General features: G+C 39.5%; 1 protein-coding gene across 4 annotated transcripts in view; it reads left to right on the top strand.

Annotated features, from left to right (window-relative positions):
- RPGR (retinitis pigmentosa GTPase regulator) overlaps positions 1-18,852 on the top strand; it is a 53,011-nt gene that overhangs the window by 21,208 nt on the left and 12,951 nt on the right. For 2 of the 4 annotated variants that reach the window (XM_089511828.1, XM_089511829.1), the window contains 7 exons: positions 2,681-2,836; positions 4,079-4,203; positions 6,311-6,496; positions 8,439-8,622; positions 10,491-10,597; positions 13,646-13,711; positions 14,084-18,383. In XM_089511828.1, coding sequence (XP_089367954.1) covers positions 2,681-2,836; positions 4,079-4,203; positions 6,311-6,496; positions 8,439-8,622; positions 10,491-10,597; positions 13,646-13,711; positions 14,084-16,189 — 2,930 coding nt within the window. In that variant the 3' untranslated portion in view covers positions 16,190-18,383. Of the gene's footprint in view, positions 1-2,680; positions 2,837-4,078; positions 4,204-6,310; positions 6,497-8,438; positions 8,623-10,490; positions 10,598-13,645; positions 13,712-14,083; positions 18,384-18,852 lie in introns of those variants that run through there. The other 2 variants (XM_089511832.1, XM_089511830.1) reach the window with 1 other exon arrangement.

The raw sequence follows: 18,852 nt of genomic DNA, 5'->3' as shown, positions 1-18,852 counted from the left end.
CCCAGACCTGGAAAAACTGTAGTATCAAAGCAAAGTCCTGACAAGGACTGAGATAAGTGAGGTCCATATTGCTATATCAAAGAAACTGGTCCAGCCTGAAATTTTTTTTAGCCTTGTCGTATTTCTGTATCAGGAGGCTCTTGAATCCATTTCTTCTTCTGACCAGAAAGTTGAGGTGTATGGAGTACATTCCTAGATATTAACAAGATTTTATCATCAAGATTTGCAGTGTTCTTTACAGTAGCATCTCCAATGCTGTGTGTAATCAGAAGAACAGCTTCATAGTTGAGAGAACATTTAATAATAATCTAACATTTGTCCAGAAACTTATCCTGATAATGGCCAAATATGAAGTACAGTTGCGATAGCTGTACTCCCTAATGAGGGGAAGTACAAAGAGTACAGAGTGTACTGTTTTAGCACTAAATAATGGTGGAGACTGATAGTAAAGTTGAATCCATAAACCAAACTATAGTAGAAAAAGGCTAGGATTTAACTACAGGAAGAGGATGTTGAAACAGTGTTTGCTGACATGGTTGATTAGCTAGTAATCTCATCCTTAGCTCCTTCAATCACCGTTTTATTTGCACAGTTGGCAGGAAAGGGATTCAAATGTTACACAAATTAAAGCACAAGAAAACTAGTCAAGGTCCTTCTTATTTTGCCTGTATTTACTTTCTGTCTGGAGTTTATAGGTGGCTTTCAGATTCTTCACAAAACTGAAATAGGCTTTAGAATAGAGCTGGACTTTCAGTCTTCTAAAACAGCTAGAACCCACAGCCATGGTTATATATTTTTCAGTATTAAAAATGCAGCGTACTGATAGATTTGCAAGAGCTAAGGCAATAGTGAAAATAGGCCTGCTTAAGCAAAACTGGGAAATCTGAGGCTTTTCATGAGAAGATTGTTCTATTTTGCTTCTGTATTTTTCCAGCAGAGGGAGCTTCAATAACAAATGTAGTGCAAAGGCTAATGTTTACACTTATATTTGGGGGGAAGTGTATCAAGGATTTCCATTTATTTTTGCATTTCCTCATCTGTTTATTATTCTGCAATGTCTATGGCTTTTGATAAATCATAATATATTTTTCAGTTACCGAGTTACAAATGGGAAACATCAAGATTACTACTGTCTAAATAATGATAAAGTACTGCTAATTAAACAAATTGAAGTGTTCACATACTGAACCTTCCAAATCATTTAGAAGGAGTAGAGAATATGTGGCTGTCCAAATGTTATTTTTGTAATACTTTTCCTGTGAGCTCCAATCAGGTTAGCCAAAGATGAGACATGATGATGGGAGCTGCGGTCTCACAATATCAGAAGGGCCATATGATCCCTGGCTCTGATCTAAAACCTGTTTTGGTGCCAATCGGGTTGCTGCCTGATCTAAAGCCCAAATTGTGCTGCCTCTTGTGCCTTCTCTCTTTCGCACACATGCTTTTTTTGCCCAAAATATACCCACTCCCAGCCACCAACTTCAGTCCAATATATATGGTGCAGGTTCCTTCACCCTGAGGTGTGGCAGCATCCCCCTCCCTGACATGCTTGAACCACATCCCTTACTTTATGTGTTGTGCATGAAAAATAATTAGAATGAAAGTGGTACCTAAATGTATTACTTTCTTGTCCTGTGCACAGAATTCTGCATCCTGGATCACTCAAATGATGTTCTTTTTTGCAGTAAATAATACGTAAATCTAAATAAAAGCAGAATATAAATAAATAAATAAATAAATAAATAAATACGATAATTTTCTATATTGAAGCTTGAGCTGATATCAAACTGTTTATTTACCTTTAAAAAAAAAGTCCTAGATTTTTAAACCTTGTCCTCCTCCTCCTCCTCCCGGCCTGGGAGGGAGCCTAGGCCTGCTCCCAGGCTGGGAAGGAGGCGGGGGCCGCCCCTCATTGCAGCCTCCTCCTCCTCCTCCCTGGCCTCGCGCAGGCCTTGGAGGACCCCGCGGCCGGAGCTCCGACCGCGGAGCCGCCTCGAAGGCCTTGCTGGGGCCCGCGAGGGAGCGTCTCCGCGGCTGGAGCTCCAATCGCGGAGAGCCTTCCCAGGCCTCAGCAAGGCCTTGGAGCCGCCGCGGGGGCTGAGGTGGCCGCGGTGGGCGGGGCCGTCCCAGTTTGGGCGCCAAACCGGACCGGGACCGGGTTGGCACCGCCCAAACCGGGATTGTCCTGCCCCCCGGCGGGATATGGCAACCCTAATTGTAGGCAACTTTAATAGGGCTGATGGCGAAGTTTCCCGTCCCAATTTAAAACATGGCCTGCACCAAGCAAAGAACCTGGTAGCCCTCCAAAGTGGGAACCAGAACCCTAGTTTACCAGGCATCCATTTCCAGATTCCATTCCTATAATTTGAAACGAACCCTCATCCACCCACACAGCTTCTTTAACTTGAAAAAAAAACAAACCCAGCTGATCCTGGAGTTCTCTAGAAGTGGAAAGCTTCATTGTCCCTACAGTTCTCTCTCTCACACACATATAAGTAGTGCAGCTAGTCCCTGGATTGCAGTTTGCTCACCCCTGCTTTTATAGGACAGTTTGCATTTTATTGTTTTCCTACAAGGGCACCACCTCCATTTGAGCTTTTTAAGCAATGTGTTATTATGAATCCTTGAATGATGGCTGACTATATGCATAATATGACATTTATGTGCCATTTCCTCCCAGGGGGAGATGTCTACACATTTGGCATTGGCCAATATGGGCAGCTTGGACATGGTACGTTTGTTTTTGAAACCTCTGAACCAAAGATGGTGGATAATTTAGGAAAGCATAAAATTTGTAATATTGCAAGTGGGGAAAATCATACGGCTTTAACAACAGGTAAGCATGCTTTTAGCTCTCACATACCCTTGCAGTGGTAACTGTGAAAATTTGCATATTTTGTAAATGATATAAAGTTATTTGTAATAATAAAAGATGCTTGTGTGTTTATCTTTGCCTGAATACTAAGGACATCCTAGGGGTGTGTAGGGTCCTCTTAGTGCACATGCCACCATTCAGGCATGGGGTTTAGACCTTAGAGGTGTGCAAGAACCAACATAGTGTAGTGGTTTGATTGTTGGGCTAGAACTCTGGAAATGCCAGGGCCCAAATCCCCACTCAGACATGGAAACCCATTGGGTTATCTTAGACAAATCACACTCTCTTGACCAAGAGGATGGCAATGGCAAACCTCCTCTGAAAGAATCTTGCCAAGGAAACCCTATGACTGGATAATCTAATTTAATCAATTAATATCAAAGGTGTTTGTATAGGGTCACCTAAGTTAGAGCCTTTGTATAGGGTCACCTAAGTTAGAGCCAATTCGAAGGTACATAACAACAACAACAACAACAACAACAACAGGTGTGCACCTCTGTTTTATGTTAAAATACATTTTTAAGTAAATTAATCTGTACCACATGATACAATTAATGGTACAGATTAATTTATTTAAATTAATATATTTTGTCCAAGGTTCAATTCCCAACTCAGCCATGAAATCCACTGGATGGCCTTGGGCAAGTCACATTCTTTCAGCCTCAGAGGAAGGGAATGGCAACCTCCCTCCGTAAAATCTAGCCAAGAAAACCCCATGATAAGTTTACCTTAGCATTGCCAGAAGTCAGAAATGATTTGAGGATGGACAACAATATAATATAATGAATCTTTAGCCAGTAGATGAAAGACACTCCACACCTCTCTAGAGATGTACCTGCAATCAGGTCTAGAATATTCATTATTCCATGAGGCTTCTAGGTGCCTTGATGTAATATTTTCTTCTGAAGGTCCTCTGCCCTCTTCAGTTAGGGAGAAGGTCCTGCTGCCTCCTAAGGGGCAGAAGAGAGTGAGCAAATGTAAAGAATGAGTGAGTACTGTGATGTTTTTTGTAATTTCTTTTATTTTCATGAAAAGCCTGTTTCACAAGTTGAAAATAATATTTTAGAATTTCTGCTCTTGGAATTAAAGTGATTTCCTTTGCTAAATTATTTAGTTTCTTGCTGGAATGATGTCTATATCCACTACATTTGAAACTCCTCTGCGTTCCACATTAACAAACATACTTATTCCTTCCACACTTAGCGAATGGCCTTATGTATACCTTTGGAGATGGACGTCATGGCAAGTTAGGACTTGGAGAAGAAAATTACACAAATCAATTTGTACCTACGTTATGTTCCAATTTTTTAAGGTTCACTGTACATTCGGTAAGGCTGCAGTTTTTTTCTTCATGCTTTGAAAAACTTATGTTTTATTTAGAGTAGTTCTAGCTTTTCATTTCTATTTCCCACTCTCCCTATGTACATCTCTAAGCAGGTTTCTAGGGTGCATGACATTCTGTTTCTAACAAAACATCTTTACAGCACTAGAGTTTTGGACCTGTACTGCTTGATGGTATTATAATATATAATATTAAGGCTTCAGTATTGTTTGTACTTTTGGGGGGCAAGTCTTATTGAATTCAGCAGGATTTACTTGAGAGGAGACATATGAAGTATTACACTGTAAGTGGAAAAAATTCAGTCCAAAGAAATTATACTATTTAGTATGCTTTTTCTGAGAATATAAACCAAGAAAGTCTTCTCATGTCCCTTTAGATGAACTCTGATACATCTTCTAGTACAGATGGTCTCCTGGCTTGTACTGGATGTTCCATTATTGTCTTACTTCCAAATGGGCCTTTCTCATTCTCAGATACAGTGTTATTCCTCTTGCTGAGATCAGGTTAAAGAAAGCTTTCCTAGGCGAGGTTTATATACCCCAACAAACATGGGTAAGACAGCACTGAAGTTCTTATCCATAGAGAGAGAGCTTCCAGTGGGACAAGTACAAAGTTTGCATTTGTAAACATAGCCTCTTTACTGAGTAACGAGACTCAAGCAGAGTACAATGAAGCTGTAAAACAGTTAAATGTCAGCTTTAAAGCAAGATAACATATATACCAGTAGGTGTGATTATAATAATCAGAATATGTATGGCTGGACTAACAATCTTCTGCAAGTGCAATTCATGACAATAGAGCACCATATTGACAAGTCCTCTTCTAACTTATAGGACACCCCATCCCTCCAGTTTCATGACAGTTTTGTCCCCCCATGATGATCTATCTGTATGCATAAAAGCATAAACATACAGAATTTACAAATAACATTATTCATACATAGAGTTACAGCAGGAGCTGATACATCTAATACGTGCTGCCATATTTGTATAGTTATAGTGATAATTTTATTTTATGGTTATCATCTCACCAGGAGCCCTGGTAGCACAGTAGTTAAATGCTTGTACTGCAGCCACTCACTCATAAATCACAAGGTTGTGAGTTCAATACCAGCCAGGGGCGCAGGGTTGACTCAGCCTCATGTCCTTCTGAGGTCGCTAAAATGAGTATCCAGCTTGTTGGGTGCAATTAACTTACACCTTGTAAACCACTAGGGCAGTGATGGTGAACCTTATAGGGGCCAAGTGCCCAAACTGCAACCCCAAACCCACTTATTTATTGCAAAGTGCCATGTCCCTCTGGCTTTCCAGTAACAAACTCTGGCAAACTCTGTGCTGGGGTGATGGCACATGTGTCCACAGAGAGGGCTCTGAGTGCCACCTCTGGCACGCGTGCCATAGGTTCGCCATCACTGCACTAGGGAGTGCTTAAGTGTACTGATAGGTGGTATAGAAATGTTATTGCTATTGCTATATTGCTATGATGTGATCCTTCAGAAGTTGTTGAACTCTGCTTTTCAGAATCCCTGCCCAGCCTGACTTATGGTGAGGTATCATGGAAGTAGTAGTTCACAGTCATTTGGGGAGCTCTGAAGTTCCTTGACCCAACAAATGCAGTTGCACTTAAAACATTGTCAGCAGCTGCCACAGGGGACAGCCAAGTGGTTGAGAGCATGTCAGAAAGATACAGGCACTGATGGGGAGAAATAGTTAAAAAATGGGGGTACAAGAATTTAGTTTTATCCGTTTCTTCCATGTTTTAGCTTTGCCCTAATACAGTTTAACTACAGGCAAAACATGTTCCTAATGAAACCAAACCCAATAAAACATTTTCTTTAAAAAAAATCGAAGCCTAAGTATTGAACATTTTAGTCTTACTGTTGTCTTTCTTTTTTTCTTCTTCTTCCGATCTGTTTGCTGTGATGATTTTGCTCTAATAACATCTAGAGATGGCCTTAGAAATTGTTTTTACAGTTGTTTGTACCAAGAGATGAACATTCTGAAGTCCAGAAAAGGGATTTCTGTTTGCCCTCCTCCCCCATATTTATGACAATGAACACTTACTTTAACATCTTTGTTATTCTCATGTTATAGGTAGCCTGTGGTGGATGTCATATGCTGGTATTTGCCTCACCAAGGTTTCAAGAATCAGATAAAACACATGTGCCAGACAAAAATGAACACTGCTTATCTACTGTGTTCACTGAAACAGATGGAGATACATTAATAATAGATACATTTCATCAAACGTTATCAGCACGTGTGCGACGGAGAGAAAAGGTAAAATTTTGAGTGCTTCTAATAACAATCAACAGATTAACCTCTCTTCCTCGTTTCTTTTATTTAAAGAATTTCCTTTAATTTTAAAATTTCCTGTTCCTTTCTGATAAATATAGTAATTTTTAATTTTCATAGTACCTTCACTGTCCATATGAGGGAACAGAATTTTTTTCTCTTAAAAAAAAGTCTCATCTGTCCCATAGTGCTTCTGTTTCAAATAATCATACCATAAGTAGGAATTTATCAGTTCCAGCCTTGTAAAACAGGACAAGTCAATAAAATCCCCACAGCATCTTTTTGTACATAGCCACTCACTGTACTGATATTATGATGGCACCCATTTGCAGGTTAACACAAGGCAAAGTACAAGCTGTGTCTGCACTGGAATATGTCTAGCCCAGTGATGGTGAACCTTTTAGAGGCTGAGTGCCCAAACTGCAACCCAAAACCCACTTATTTATTGCAAAGTGCCATGTCCCTCTGGCTTTCTAGTAACAAACACTGGCAAACTCTGTGCTGGGGCGATGGCACATGTGCCCACAGGGAGGGCTCTGAGTGCCACCTCTGGCACGCGTGCCATAGGTTCGCCATCACTGGTCTAGCCTGATAGTTTCTACTTCTGCAGGCCTAATTTGAGAGAATGCTGTTGCGAAATATTTGAAGAGTCCTTGTTTTACTTTACAAATTAAAATAGCCAGACAACCAGCAGAATGCATTTTGAATAATGAGATGATAGATATTTATATAGAAAATGTATAACTATCTTTAATAAATCAATAGACAATAAAGCTTTCTGCTACTGTCTTATACTTAGCATGTAACTTTCCTTTGTATCTTTCACTTGCTGACCAATGGGTTAAATCATTGTCTACTCAAAATGGTGGTCTGTGGACAGTTTTCAGGAAAGAATGAAATATTTGTAGCCAGTGACACAAAAATAGTACTAGTCTCTGTCACACTGGTAAGAAATTGCCAATCCCACGTGTCAAATTGCTTAAGAAGCATTGGGTTAAGTAACCTGTGAAAACTCACAGGCTTGAGTTTTCACTTAAATGTAGTGTGAACATCTTCAACTTTAATCTTGTAGGCATTTCTATATGTCTTAAAACTTGCCCAGAAAGGTCTAAAGAGCATGGTCCCACTGCTGATTTCATGATTTAGGATGGAATCCTGCTGGTGCACTATGTTGGTGTATATGGGGGCAGCAGGAAGAAAAAAGATGTGGGAAAAGCAATGATGGAGAAAATAAGGCACTCCTTAGTGGCTACTCAGATAAAAATGATTTTGTTTGCCTTCCCTCACCACCACTGTGAAAACCTGTAAAAGAATTCCACTCTTACAGTGATAAAAAAAAATAAAGGTTAATAATAACACTCTAGGCAACTGGACAGATTACTGTATATACTCATGTATAAGTCTAGAAATTTAGGTTAAAAAACTGACCCCAAAAAACTGAGTCGACTTATGCACGAGTCAGTGTAAGTACTGTATTTTAACTCATATTATATATGGATGTATGTATGGTGAAAGGTAAGAGTTTAATATGCCCTGGAAGCACTGACCTCCCCTCTACTCTCTCATCCATCCAGCCTTTAGTATGAGCACAAATAGTTATGTTTTCTGCTGGAATTTTGCAAGTTTTTTGGCATTGTTTTCCTTTGCTTTGTCCTTTAGAACCTTTGATACATACTCCTAAGTTTTACTCTAGACTTATCCATGGGTCATATCAAAATCCACAATTTTGGCCCAAAACCTGCCCTCAACTTATACGTGAGGTCGACTTATAGTCGAGTATATATGGTATGTATTTGTCCACAGTAGTATCCACTCTGGAAAAATGAATAGCAAATGCAACCCTCAGCTTGCCAACCAACTGTTCTTTGTTGGTTATCTTTTAAGATGATTTAAAAGGTGCTTTGTTTTCTTCTAACCCCTTTGCAAGGAAAAATCACCAGAGCAATCTAGACTGGTGCGAACACTCCCCCCACTGGGAGAAAACTTCCTAAAGCCTAAATCAGATGGCATTAGCTCTACTGTTTCCCTTGATACACCCAGAGCAAACCACCCTGACACACAGACAGCTGAAAGACAAAAAGATGCTGAATCTGCATTGGAGTATGAAAGAGGTAAACTATATTTTGAACTTTAATTTCCGTTGTGTTGTTATAAAACAAGCAGTTTGTTGCAATAAAAACAATAAAGACCCTTATACATGTTAAAGACTAACAAATTTAATGTAGCATAAGCTTTCATGAACTGCCGCCCCTTTGTCAGATGCATGAAGTATTATTGAATACACATTACAATCAGGACTGTAGACAATGTGGGTAGAGGAAAATGAAATGTGGAAAAGTATTGATAGTGACAGTTACATCATTAAAACCACCCTTTTATAAAACAGTTGTCAGTTACTCAAACATTCTAGCACTAGGCACTAGGTGAACTAGTTAATCCATAGTTAATAATAGACTGCAACTCTGTCCCCACATCTAATTTGGGAGCAATATTACAAGGATCAATAACATCACTCACAATATCAGAGGTACATATACTTGCTATTCCTCAAATCTGATATATGCCAGCAATGCCCTCTACACTCTACATTGGAAAAACAGGACAGTCTCTGTGCAAGGGGATGAATGGACACAAATCCAACATTAGAAATGGTAGTACCCAAAAATCAATTGCAGAGCTTTTCAACCTTCCTAATCACACAGTAAGTGATTTACAGGTTGTGGTCCTTGAACAAGAAAATTACAGAGGAATACTAGAAAGAGAAGTTGTTGACTTGAACTATATTTACAAATTCCAGCCCATTAGCAGAGGTATGAACAAAGAGTCCTTGCTATTGCACATATAACAAAAGGAATATTATCAGAGAGAAACTGGTCTTTGGGAAACAGATATATTGCTTTTACACACAACACTAATTGACCACTTTAAAGATCTGAAAGTCCTGTATCACATTACCAGCCCTTTGAAAATTTAGGACAAGGGTCGTGATTTCCACCCTTCTGGGTTCTATTACGTTCAGTCCCACTCCCACAATTCTGTAAATATGCCTTATACCTGAACATTTATTATCACTCTATAGTGCCTCCAAAAAGTGGCTTTGTATCTACAAAAGCTCATACAAAAATAAATATCAGTTAGTTTAAAGATACTGCCACATTTCCACCCCCACCCACTTCATCTGTCCTTTTTAATTAATACATACACAACCTTCATTCCAGTTCAAACCTCTAAAGATTGACTGGAATTTCTTAAACTCAGCAATCTCATTAAAAATTCCTTTGCTTCACAGTGACCACTTTTAGTCAGACACAGATTGGCCTGGGAAACTGAGGTAGTCTCACACTATTTTTAGAGTATTGCCATTTCTAATGTCAGACTAGTGTCCATTTATTCTTTTGTTTAGAGATTGATCTGTTTGTCCTGTGCTGGATGAAGAAGGACATGGCTGACAGAAAAATAGCACATTCTACATTGTAAGATGAAACAAGTGAATGAATGAACCCCTAATGTTGTGGGTGACATTATTAGGTCTGTAATAGTGTTGACAGAGGAGATACAGGGACACAGCACCTGGGTCTTGTGTTTGCACCCTTCTCATGTCCGTTTCTCTATTAAAATTATTAGCAACCAGGGAGAGAAAATGTGGCATAATCTGTGATTGCAGTGCTGAATAAGAGGAACCAGACTCCCTCAAGTTTTCCTAATTTAAAACCACTCCCTCGCTTCCCAGACTCTTTATCATATGGGGCCAGCAAAACATATGAGTTCTGATGGGGAAAAGGGAACTCACTTCAGTGTCTGCTCTCATTCATACTTTGTAAATAACTGGAACAAAATTTCTTCTCCTACTAGGTGAGACAAACAAAAATCTGTGTACTTTACTTGTATCACAGTCATGAACTGAAAAGGAACTAACTTCCTTTGCTTGTGCAAAAAAGACAGCTATTTCTTACTGTACATCCTGGGTTCTGTTTTAAAGGTGATAAGGAAGAAGAGAAGAGTGATGCAGACGAAAGTTCAAGGGGGGACGATTCAGATGAAAATGAGAGCAGAAACCTTGGAGACACCACAGATGTCTTGAATATGGTAATACATTTAAACAGTACTTTCATGCTTTGAACAGGTTTGTGGGAGAAGCACTTTCTATTGCAGCTTTCATACTGATGCATTACCCCAAGAACCAGCCATAGAATTTTCTATTATATCAAAATGTATCTTGACTTGTGGCACCTGTTAGGACTGTGAAAAGTCTCCGTGTCCTTAGCTTTTAGGCTGATAGCTGCTACAGCTTCTTAGTTCTCTTGAAAACAGGCCTGTTACAGACTGCCAAAATAAAGCTGCTTCAGGTCTCTTTGGAGGTATGCTATTTAAATGATGCATGGGTCCTAAGAGTCCAGAGGTCGCACCAAAGCCACACTCCATTCCTAAGCACCGGAGTGCAGCTTTTGGTGCAGCTTCCAGATTCTTAGGATGCATGCATCATTTAAATAGCATACCTCCAAAGAGATCCGAAGCAGCTTTATTTTGGCAGTCTGTAACAGGCCTAAGACTTCTGCTGCTGCTCATACAGCTGACATAAATTGCCTATAATGTTCAAAATGCTTTACAATCTGTCTTGTTTAACTTGCTTCAAGGGCACTTTCCACAAGAACATCCTGGTTCCTCTTAAAACATATAGTGATGCTTGTTCTGAACTCTCTTCCATTTCTCAATGCATCTCATTATCTATCATGCTGTGTTCGCTAAAACTACACAAATGGGGATTTAAGAAGAGTATAGAAAAGTTTTAAGAGTACAGACAAGTTGAGCAGGTTCAGAGAAGAGCAACAAGGATGAGAAGAGATATGGGGAACAAAACATATGAGGAAAAGTTGAAGGAGCTGGGCAGGTTTACTCTGATGAAGAGAAGACTGTGGACTGACATGATTGTACTTTTTAAATACCACAAGGATTATCACAGAGATGAGAGTGTAAGCCCCTTCTCTGTTGTACCAGATGGTATGATTAGGTCTAATGGTTTTTCAAGTTACAAGAGAGTAGATTTAAATTAAATGTTAGAAGTAACCTCTGACAGTAGGAGTGATTCAACAGTGTAACCCATTAGCTGGTGGCGCATCTTTCTCTGGATGTCTCCAAAAAAGGCTGGACAGCTACCTGGTGGAGACACTAGCTGGATTTCATGCACTGAGCAGTACACTGGACTCAGTGGCTTGTGGGGCTCCTTCCAACATATGTTTCTATGATTTTCTGCTGAAATGGGAAGAATTTATTGGCCATTTCCAACCAGCTAAACCAGAATCCTAGAATCATAGTTTGTGCCTAATGGCTTCTGTGTACAACATCCTGCATTTGCAAGTATCAAACACAAACAGTGACAACTGAGCCCACTATTCTGGGTTGTCTCTCCCCAGCCAAGCTAGGATTATAGCTATGATTTGTTTGTGGCTTGAGACTGGAATTGTCTTGGTGAGAGAAGACAGAATACCCAGTTCTGAGGTTACAATAAACAATTAATAAATGGAAATTCCCTGATTTGTTTAGCTGCTCCTACTTGTGACAGGAGCAATAGCTGGTGCACACGGCATTCTTTCTCCATAAGCAAAATATTTACAGCTTTCTGGCTTTTTGAACAAAATAAAATAAGAGAAAACATACTAAACATACTGGATAACAAAAGATTACAATTACAGCAATATGAATTATAGCATAAACCCTGCATAAAAGATAGAAAAGAATTAAAAGAATACACTCCCTAAAGAAAAAGAAAAAACCCAACCCCCACAAAATAGATAGAAAAAAATTAATAAAATTGACTTCCAGTCTTTTCCTCAGCTGCTATAACCGGATCCTAACTAAGGCCCCTCCATCTAAAAAAAAAGAAAAATACAGTTCTTTCTGCAATTTATCCATGTTCCAATAGTACACGTATAAAGTAAGAATTACTAATACTAGATAGGAGGAACTTCCTAACAGTAAAGGCTGTTCGACAGTGGAACTAACTCCCTCGGAGAGTAGTGGAGTTTCTTTCCTTAGAGGTCTTCAAGCAGAGGCTGGATGGCCATCTGTTGGGGATGCTTTGATTTAGATTTCCTGCATGGCAGGGGTTTGGACTGGATGGCCCTAGCGGTCTCTTCCAACTCTATGATTCTATGGGAAAGTTAATAAAAGGTTAGCTTTCCAATATCTATCCATTAACAATAGTTCAATTAAATTAATTCAATTTAAACAAAACATCCTCCACTCTTCAAAACTCAAATACACTCGTCCCTCCACATTCACTCAAGTTAGGAGCACAGGACCCCCGTGAATATGGAAAAAACACAAATAACAAAAACACTATGTTTTTACCTGAGAGAACACCTCTCTAGGAATCTCTAGGTCCTCAAGTGCAACTCTGTGGCCAATATCTGCCAGACAGTGACCATAGAATTGCTCTGGACGAGCTACAAAAGACTAGTGGAGTGTTCTCTCTAGGAATCTCTAGGTCTTTCAGGGCAACTTTTGGTTAATGTTGACCATAGAGTTGTGCTGGAGGACCTAGATATTCCTAGAGAGAGCATATTAATAAAATCTGTGAATAATCAAATCTGCAAATGTCAAAGCCACAAATGTGGAGGGAACGAGCGTAGTAGAGATCTTTTATAACTATTTTCACTTCCCTAAAATTGTGTATTTAACCATTAAAATTAACAATTCAAGAAATCCATTATCTACATTCTACAGTACCTGTTTTTTCCATAACTTCAGTTTACCATAACACTTAATACAGTCATTAAGACAGAATTCTTTTCTTATTTTAAATCAAACAGTAACATATATTTGTTGATCATCTTAGTAAGATTAGAATGCCCACACAATTCAAATAATTTAAACCTAATTAATCACTGTTATACCTTAATCTTAATATTATCATGGTTCCTCCCCTCACAGTTAACAATATATATGCTTTAGATGTAGTTTTCCACGTTAACCCCGCCCCCCCCTTGATCTCAGCCTCCTCAATTGTCAAATGCCAAGGCTTGTTGCTTTGAAAATACTTTAAGATCTTCCTGTAGAAAAGCAGAATGCACGACTGTGAATCCTAACTATTGACTTGGTGCTGTTACTTACTGTTTATATCACATCATTTTTCAGACCCATGTGATGAGACTGAATCCCAGCGATCAATCACTAGAGTTAGCACCAATTCAAAGACAAAAGGTACCATCAGTTTGTGTGTGTGTGTATGTATATGTATATGTATGTATTTTGAGTTGTATATTTTTGTTACTAAATTGTCACAATAATGAATAAATCAACTAATCCTTTAATTACTTTTAATATTACTGTCATGAATGCAGTATTTAGAATTTAGTGGTTTCCTGCAACAAATTATGGGCATCTTTTGATTTAAGCAACATCTCTCTTCTTTTTGCTTTTTTTTTTTATTTCCTGTGTTTATGTCTCTTTCCTGTCAAGCTATTTACTTTTCCTTTTAAAGTTCTGCTTTGTTTGCTGTCTTGTTTGCTCTCATTTTGTTCTTAATGCTCTTCTTTTTTCTTTTTTCTTCTTCTTGCTTTTCATATGGAGTAGAAGAAATATAAAAACGCAAACGTGAATGCTGATGGTAAGGGTGGGTTGAAAAAATCTTATCTCTCCCAGGTTCAGGAGGGGTTGAAATTGTCTGAAACATCTTCTCAGGTGGAAACTACATATTCAGAGTGTTTTGGGGAGGATCACTCTACAGAAAAAACTTCTTATGATGCTTTTGTGAGGAAAATTAAAGCTGGCAAAAAATATTCAAAAAATAAATCTGAACAGTCCATCGCTGTTAGTACAGTGAAATGTGACACTCAGCAGATTATTAAAGGCGCAAAAAGGAAAGGAATGGATCCAATAAGTTCCAGTTCAACTCAACAAGATATTCCTCGTAGCCTTACTAGAGATAATATGATGGAGATGTTATTTGTGGATCATCAGGAAGATAAAGCCAAGGCTAAAGTATTGAAACCTGAAGAATGTGGGACTATATATGTGCAAGCTAAAGAAAGCAACAAACATCCAAGTGAGTTAAAACACAAAGAAAAAATAATGAAACAAATAGCAGTAACTGTGTCATCTTCATCAAGTGAGGAAACAAGTAATGGCTCAGCAAAATATGTTCTTCAGATAAATCAGTATAATTATGAAAACATGTCAAAGAGAGAAATGGAAGCAGAAAACAGAAATATTAAATGGGAAGAAAAGCACTATGCCTACAAAGAGAGGGAGAGCTTTGAAGATATCAGTGTGCAAGGCCAGATTGAAAAGAAGATGAACATAGAGAAGCAATTAGATAAGAATGGCCACACACAAGAAGATGATACAGAAAGTAAGCAAGGCAGTGAAAAAAGTGAGATGGTTGTGGAAGAGGCTGAAAGTGAAGATGGGGATCAAGATGAAAAAGTTGACAGTGAAGTAGAGACTGAAGGAGAGGGAGATGAAAATGAAGCTAATGAGAACCATAAGGAAGATGCCTTAGTAGCCATAGACAGAGATGAAAAAGATGAATTGCAGTCTGAACCAGAAAATAGGGCTAAATTGGGAGATATACTAGAAGAGAATCTTCAAGTAAGATATGCTGAAGAAAAAGATGACACAGATTTTGAACTGCAAGAAGAGGAAGAAGAAGCTGTAGATGAAGTTGAAAAGGAAGAAAGCATACAGGAAGGTGAATTTGTAGAGGAAACTGGCATATTAGAGGAGGAACAACAGAAAAATGAGTCAAAGAAGGAGCAAGAAAAAGAGATAAACAAGACTGAAGAGGAAAAAGAAAGTTACGAAGAATGGGGAGATGAAAAGGAAGAAGGGGATGAAGAAAGGACAGGTGGGAAGGAACAAGGGGAGGAAGGAAAAGGAGATGGAAAGGAGCAGGGGTATCAAGAAAGAAATGAGAAGCAAAATGGGGAAGAGGAAGGGGAAGAGGAGGAGGAGGAGGAGGAGGAGGAGGAGGAGGAGGAGGGAGGGGTGATGGAGGAAGAGCAGGAGGAGGAGGGTGGTATGGAAGAGGGAGAAAGTATGGAGGAGGAAAAAAGGATGGTGGGGGAAGGAGGGATAGAAGAGGAAGAGGGGGATGTGGAGGAAGTTGAAGCAGAGGAGGAGGATGAAGAAGGAGTAGAGAAGGCAGAAGAAGGAGGAGGGATGGAGGAGGAAGAGGACGAGGAAGAGAATGAGGAGGAAGGGGAAGGGGAGGAAGAGGAGGAAGAAAACAAGGAGGGGGAAAGTGTGGAAGATGAAGAAGACGGGGTAAGAGGAGAAGATGATGAGGAAGAAGCTGAAGAAGAAGAAGCAGAGGAGGAAGAGGAAGAGGAAGAAAAAAATCCAGAAGAGGGAGGAGAAGAAAATGAAGAAGAAATGGAAGATAAATCAGCAGCTGAAGAGAGTGAAGAAGGGGAAGAGGAAGAGGAAGAGGAAGAGGTGGTAAACAGGAAAGACAACCAAGAAGAGGAAGAAGATGAACATGAAGAGGAAGAACAAGTTGGTAGGAAAACCAAAGATTTTAAACAACAAGAAAATATTAAAAGCAGAAAGCAGGAGACAAACAGTAAAACAAAAATTCCTAAACAAAAAGTTAAATCAAAACAGCATGCAGTAAATGGACTGCAGCATTCACAACAATTTTGGAACAATGTGCTCCCACATTATTTGACGCTAAAATAGCTCTGGAATTGAATTTCTCACAGAGATTTCTAAACTACTATGCCAACTTTTAAAACTTTTTTTTACAAAACAGACACTAAGATTTTATAAAACTGCCTCGAATTTCAGATTTTCAAAAGCACTTTAAATGTAATCATGCATAAGTAGAAATCTGCTATTAAGAATCAGAGACAATGTTTGTCACTATCTTATGTTTGTAACCAATGGCTTGCCTGTGCTAAGTGTACATTTCCTATAATTGTTTCCTGATGTTGTGAGGCTAGACCTACATGTGCAGTTGCCAAGGAAATGCCCTGTGTTCAGCAGTACATCACATTCTGCTAATACTTTAGAAGGCTTGATATGTTTCATCAGTTTGGTTTATAATCACTACAGCAGTAATAACAGTCCTGCAAAGTACTACATATACTCATCTATACATCCAAAGAATTATGCCAAAAAATTTAACCCCAAATGATGGGTCAACTTTTGGTATGGTAATACTGTTCAGAAAAATCACAGTGGTTCTTTTGAGTTTCACTGCAGTGGTGGTGAGAGTAGAGGGTATCCTAAAAGAAGTGCTGCCACTCCACCACCACCACCGCCACCACAGCAGGGAAATCCCAAAGAGACGTGGTGGGAGGGAGTGGGGAGTGATTCATGCTTTTATTAGTATGTCAAGGGAGACTGTTGTGTAAAAGAAGTGCTGCCCTCCATACCACTTTCCCTTCCTCAGAAAGAGCCCCTTCACTACAGCATCCCTGCAGCTTCCCTTATCTCTTAGTGCTCCATGAGGGCATATGCCAAAGAACTATAGCTGCCGCTACTGCCACATCCATACTGCTTCTTCTACCTTTCCCTCTCAGTTTGGGCTCTCCAGCTCATGGAGCGAGTGTTAGGTTTCTGCCACTTTAAAAACAGAGCCGATAAACAAATTCTTCTTCCCCCTTCCCTGTCCCCGAGACAGCCTCTCCTTTATACTGGCTACTTGGGTAAGCAAGCTTGGCTGATTTTATTGGCATCAGTTGTCTGTGGTTCTTTGGTGCTTGCTGTCATGGAGTGCCAAGAGGCAAGGGGAGCAGCAGGGACACCGCAGCAGCAGCAACTCAGGGACTTTCCCTCAAAGGCAAGAGCCAAGTGATGAAGGGAGCAGCAAGAAGCTGCAGCACTTCTTTAGCATTTGCTCTTATGGAGCGTCAAGAGGCTAGGGAAGCAGTGGGGATGTGGTGGCAGCATCCCCAAGTTATCCACGGGTCATATTAAATTCCATGATTTTGGTCCCTAGATTTATACGTGAGGTTGACTTGTACACAAGTTTATATGTTAGTTCAGTAGTATTATCTTCATATTATCTATAGGAGGAGTAAAGACTAAGGTAACATTGGCTTGCCTAAGGGCCATGTACCTGTTGAGTCCATAGAGGAGGCAAGATACCTCAAGAGAGTTCATGATTGGGGTTCAGTCTCCTGGCATGTTAAGAGTGTTTAATTCTTTTAAAACCATCTTTTACATAGAGCTTATTCTTTGGGCTGTCCCCACCTCTCTTGAAATCTGCACCTCTTATCCAGACACTTCACCCCAAGGTGGAGTCTTTCCATCTTCTGAAGACTTTTGATCCAGCAGCACACTTCTGCTGGCAGAGTGAAAAAAAGATTAGAAGAAGACTAAAAGTACAATTATTTTTGTTGAGCCCTTGCCCTATTGTCCTCTGTTCCTCTGGAAAAGCACTGGTAATACTGAGGGCTGCAGAGGGTCCTGCTGACAGGGGGAACTGTGGAGTCCAATCCTTTAAAAAAGCAGTATGCCCACATGTTGTTTCCATGGTCCACATATGCACTTCCAACTTCCAGGGTGCATTTTGGGGACATTGGTGTGTGTGTGTAGGGGAGCTCTTTGCCCGCAGTTCTTCAGTTGTTGCATGGAACAGTGAAAATGAATGGTATCCTATTTGGAAATACTTTTGTCCTGTGTTAGATTCCCAGCTGCTAGGGGCAGTAATTGGGAATAGCTCATTCTAGTGTGCCCTGGTTGCAAGATTCCCAGAAGTATCTGGCTGGTTAGTGTTAACAGCCACTGATATAAACATGCCTTTAAAATGGGCTTCCCTTCTAATTGTATGCTTTCAGTTCAAAACACATGCAGATGAAAGACAAAGCATCTTAATACAGTAATAAACAAATAAGTGCAAGAATGATGTATACAAGTACGTGTTTTCTGTTGCCATTTTTCCCAAACATATTTCTATACACACAGACTGCAGTCCGTTTAATGTATTTGACGTGCCTTATGAAATTATAATAAATACTAAGGTGCATCTTTAAAATACAGTCTGTTACATTAATTCTTTATCATTGTCATGTGACAGCATGTGTAAATGAGTATGTATGGGGCACTGTTTGTTTTTAAAATAATATGCTTATTTGTACCATTGTTATAAACATAAATCTTTGTGAATGGTTTGGGGAGATGCTCAGCTCAGGATTTCATTGCCCCAATAAAAACTATGTACCAGTTTCTAATGAAATCTAGTCCACACATCTGGTCATATATTTGACTAGTGTGATATATTGCTTAGTTTTAAGGTATGGTAATTATACAGAAAGGAAGCGTTAATAACTGAGCCAATGGTTGGACAGATAGAGAACGTTTGGAATGAAACCCATTTAATGCCTGTATGTCGCAGT

This window comes from Sceloporus occidentalis, unplaced genomic scaffold (genome assembly GCF_023333645.1).
Source record: "Sceloporus occidentalis isolate IW3139 unplaced genomic scaffold, rSceOcc1.0.p SCAF_2, whole genome shotgun sequence".
NCBI classification, from domain to species: Eukaryota; Metazoa; Chordata; class Lepidosauria; order Squamata; family Phrynosomatidae; genus Sceloporus; species Sceloporus occidentalis.
This window is presented reverse-complemented; position numbering and strand designations above follow the sequence as displayed.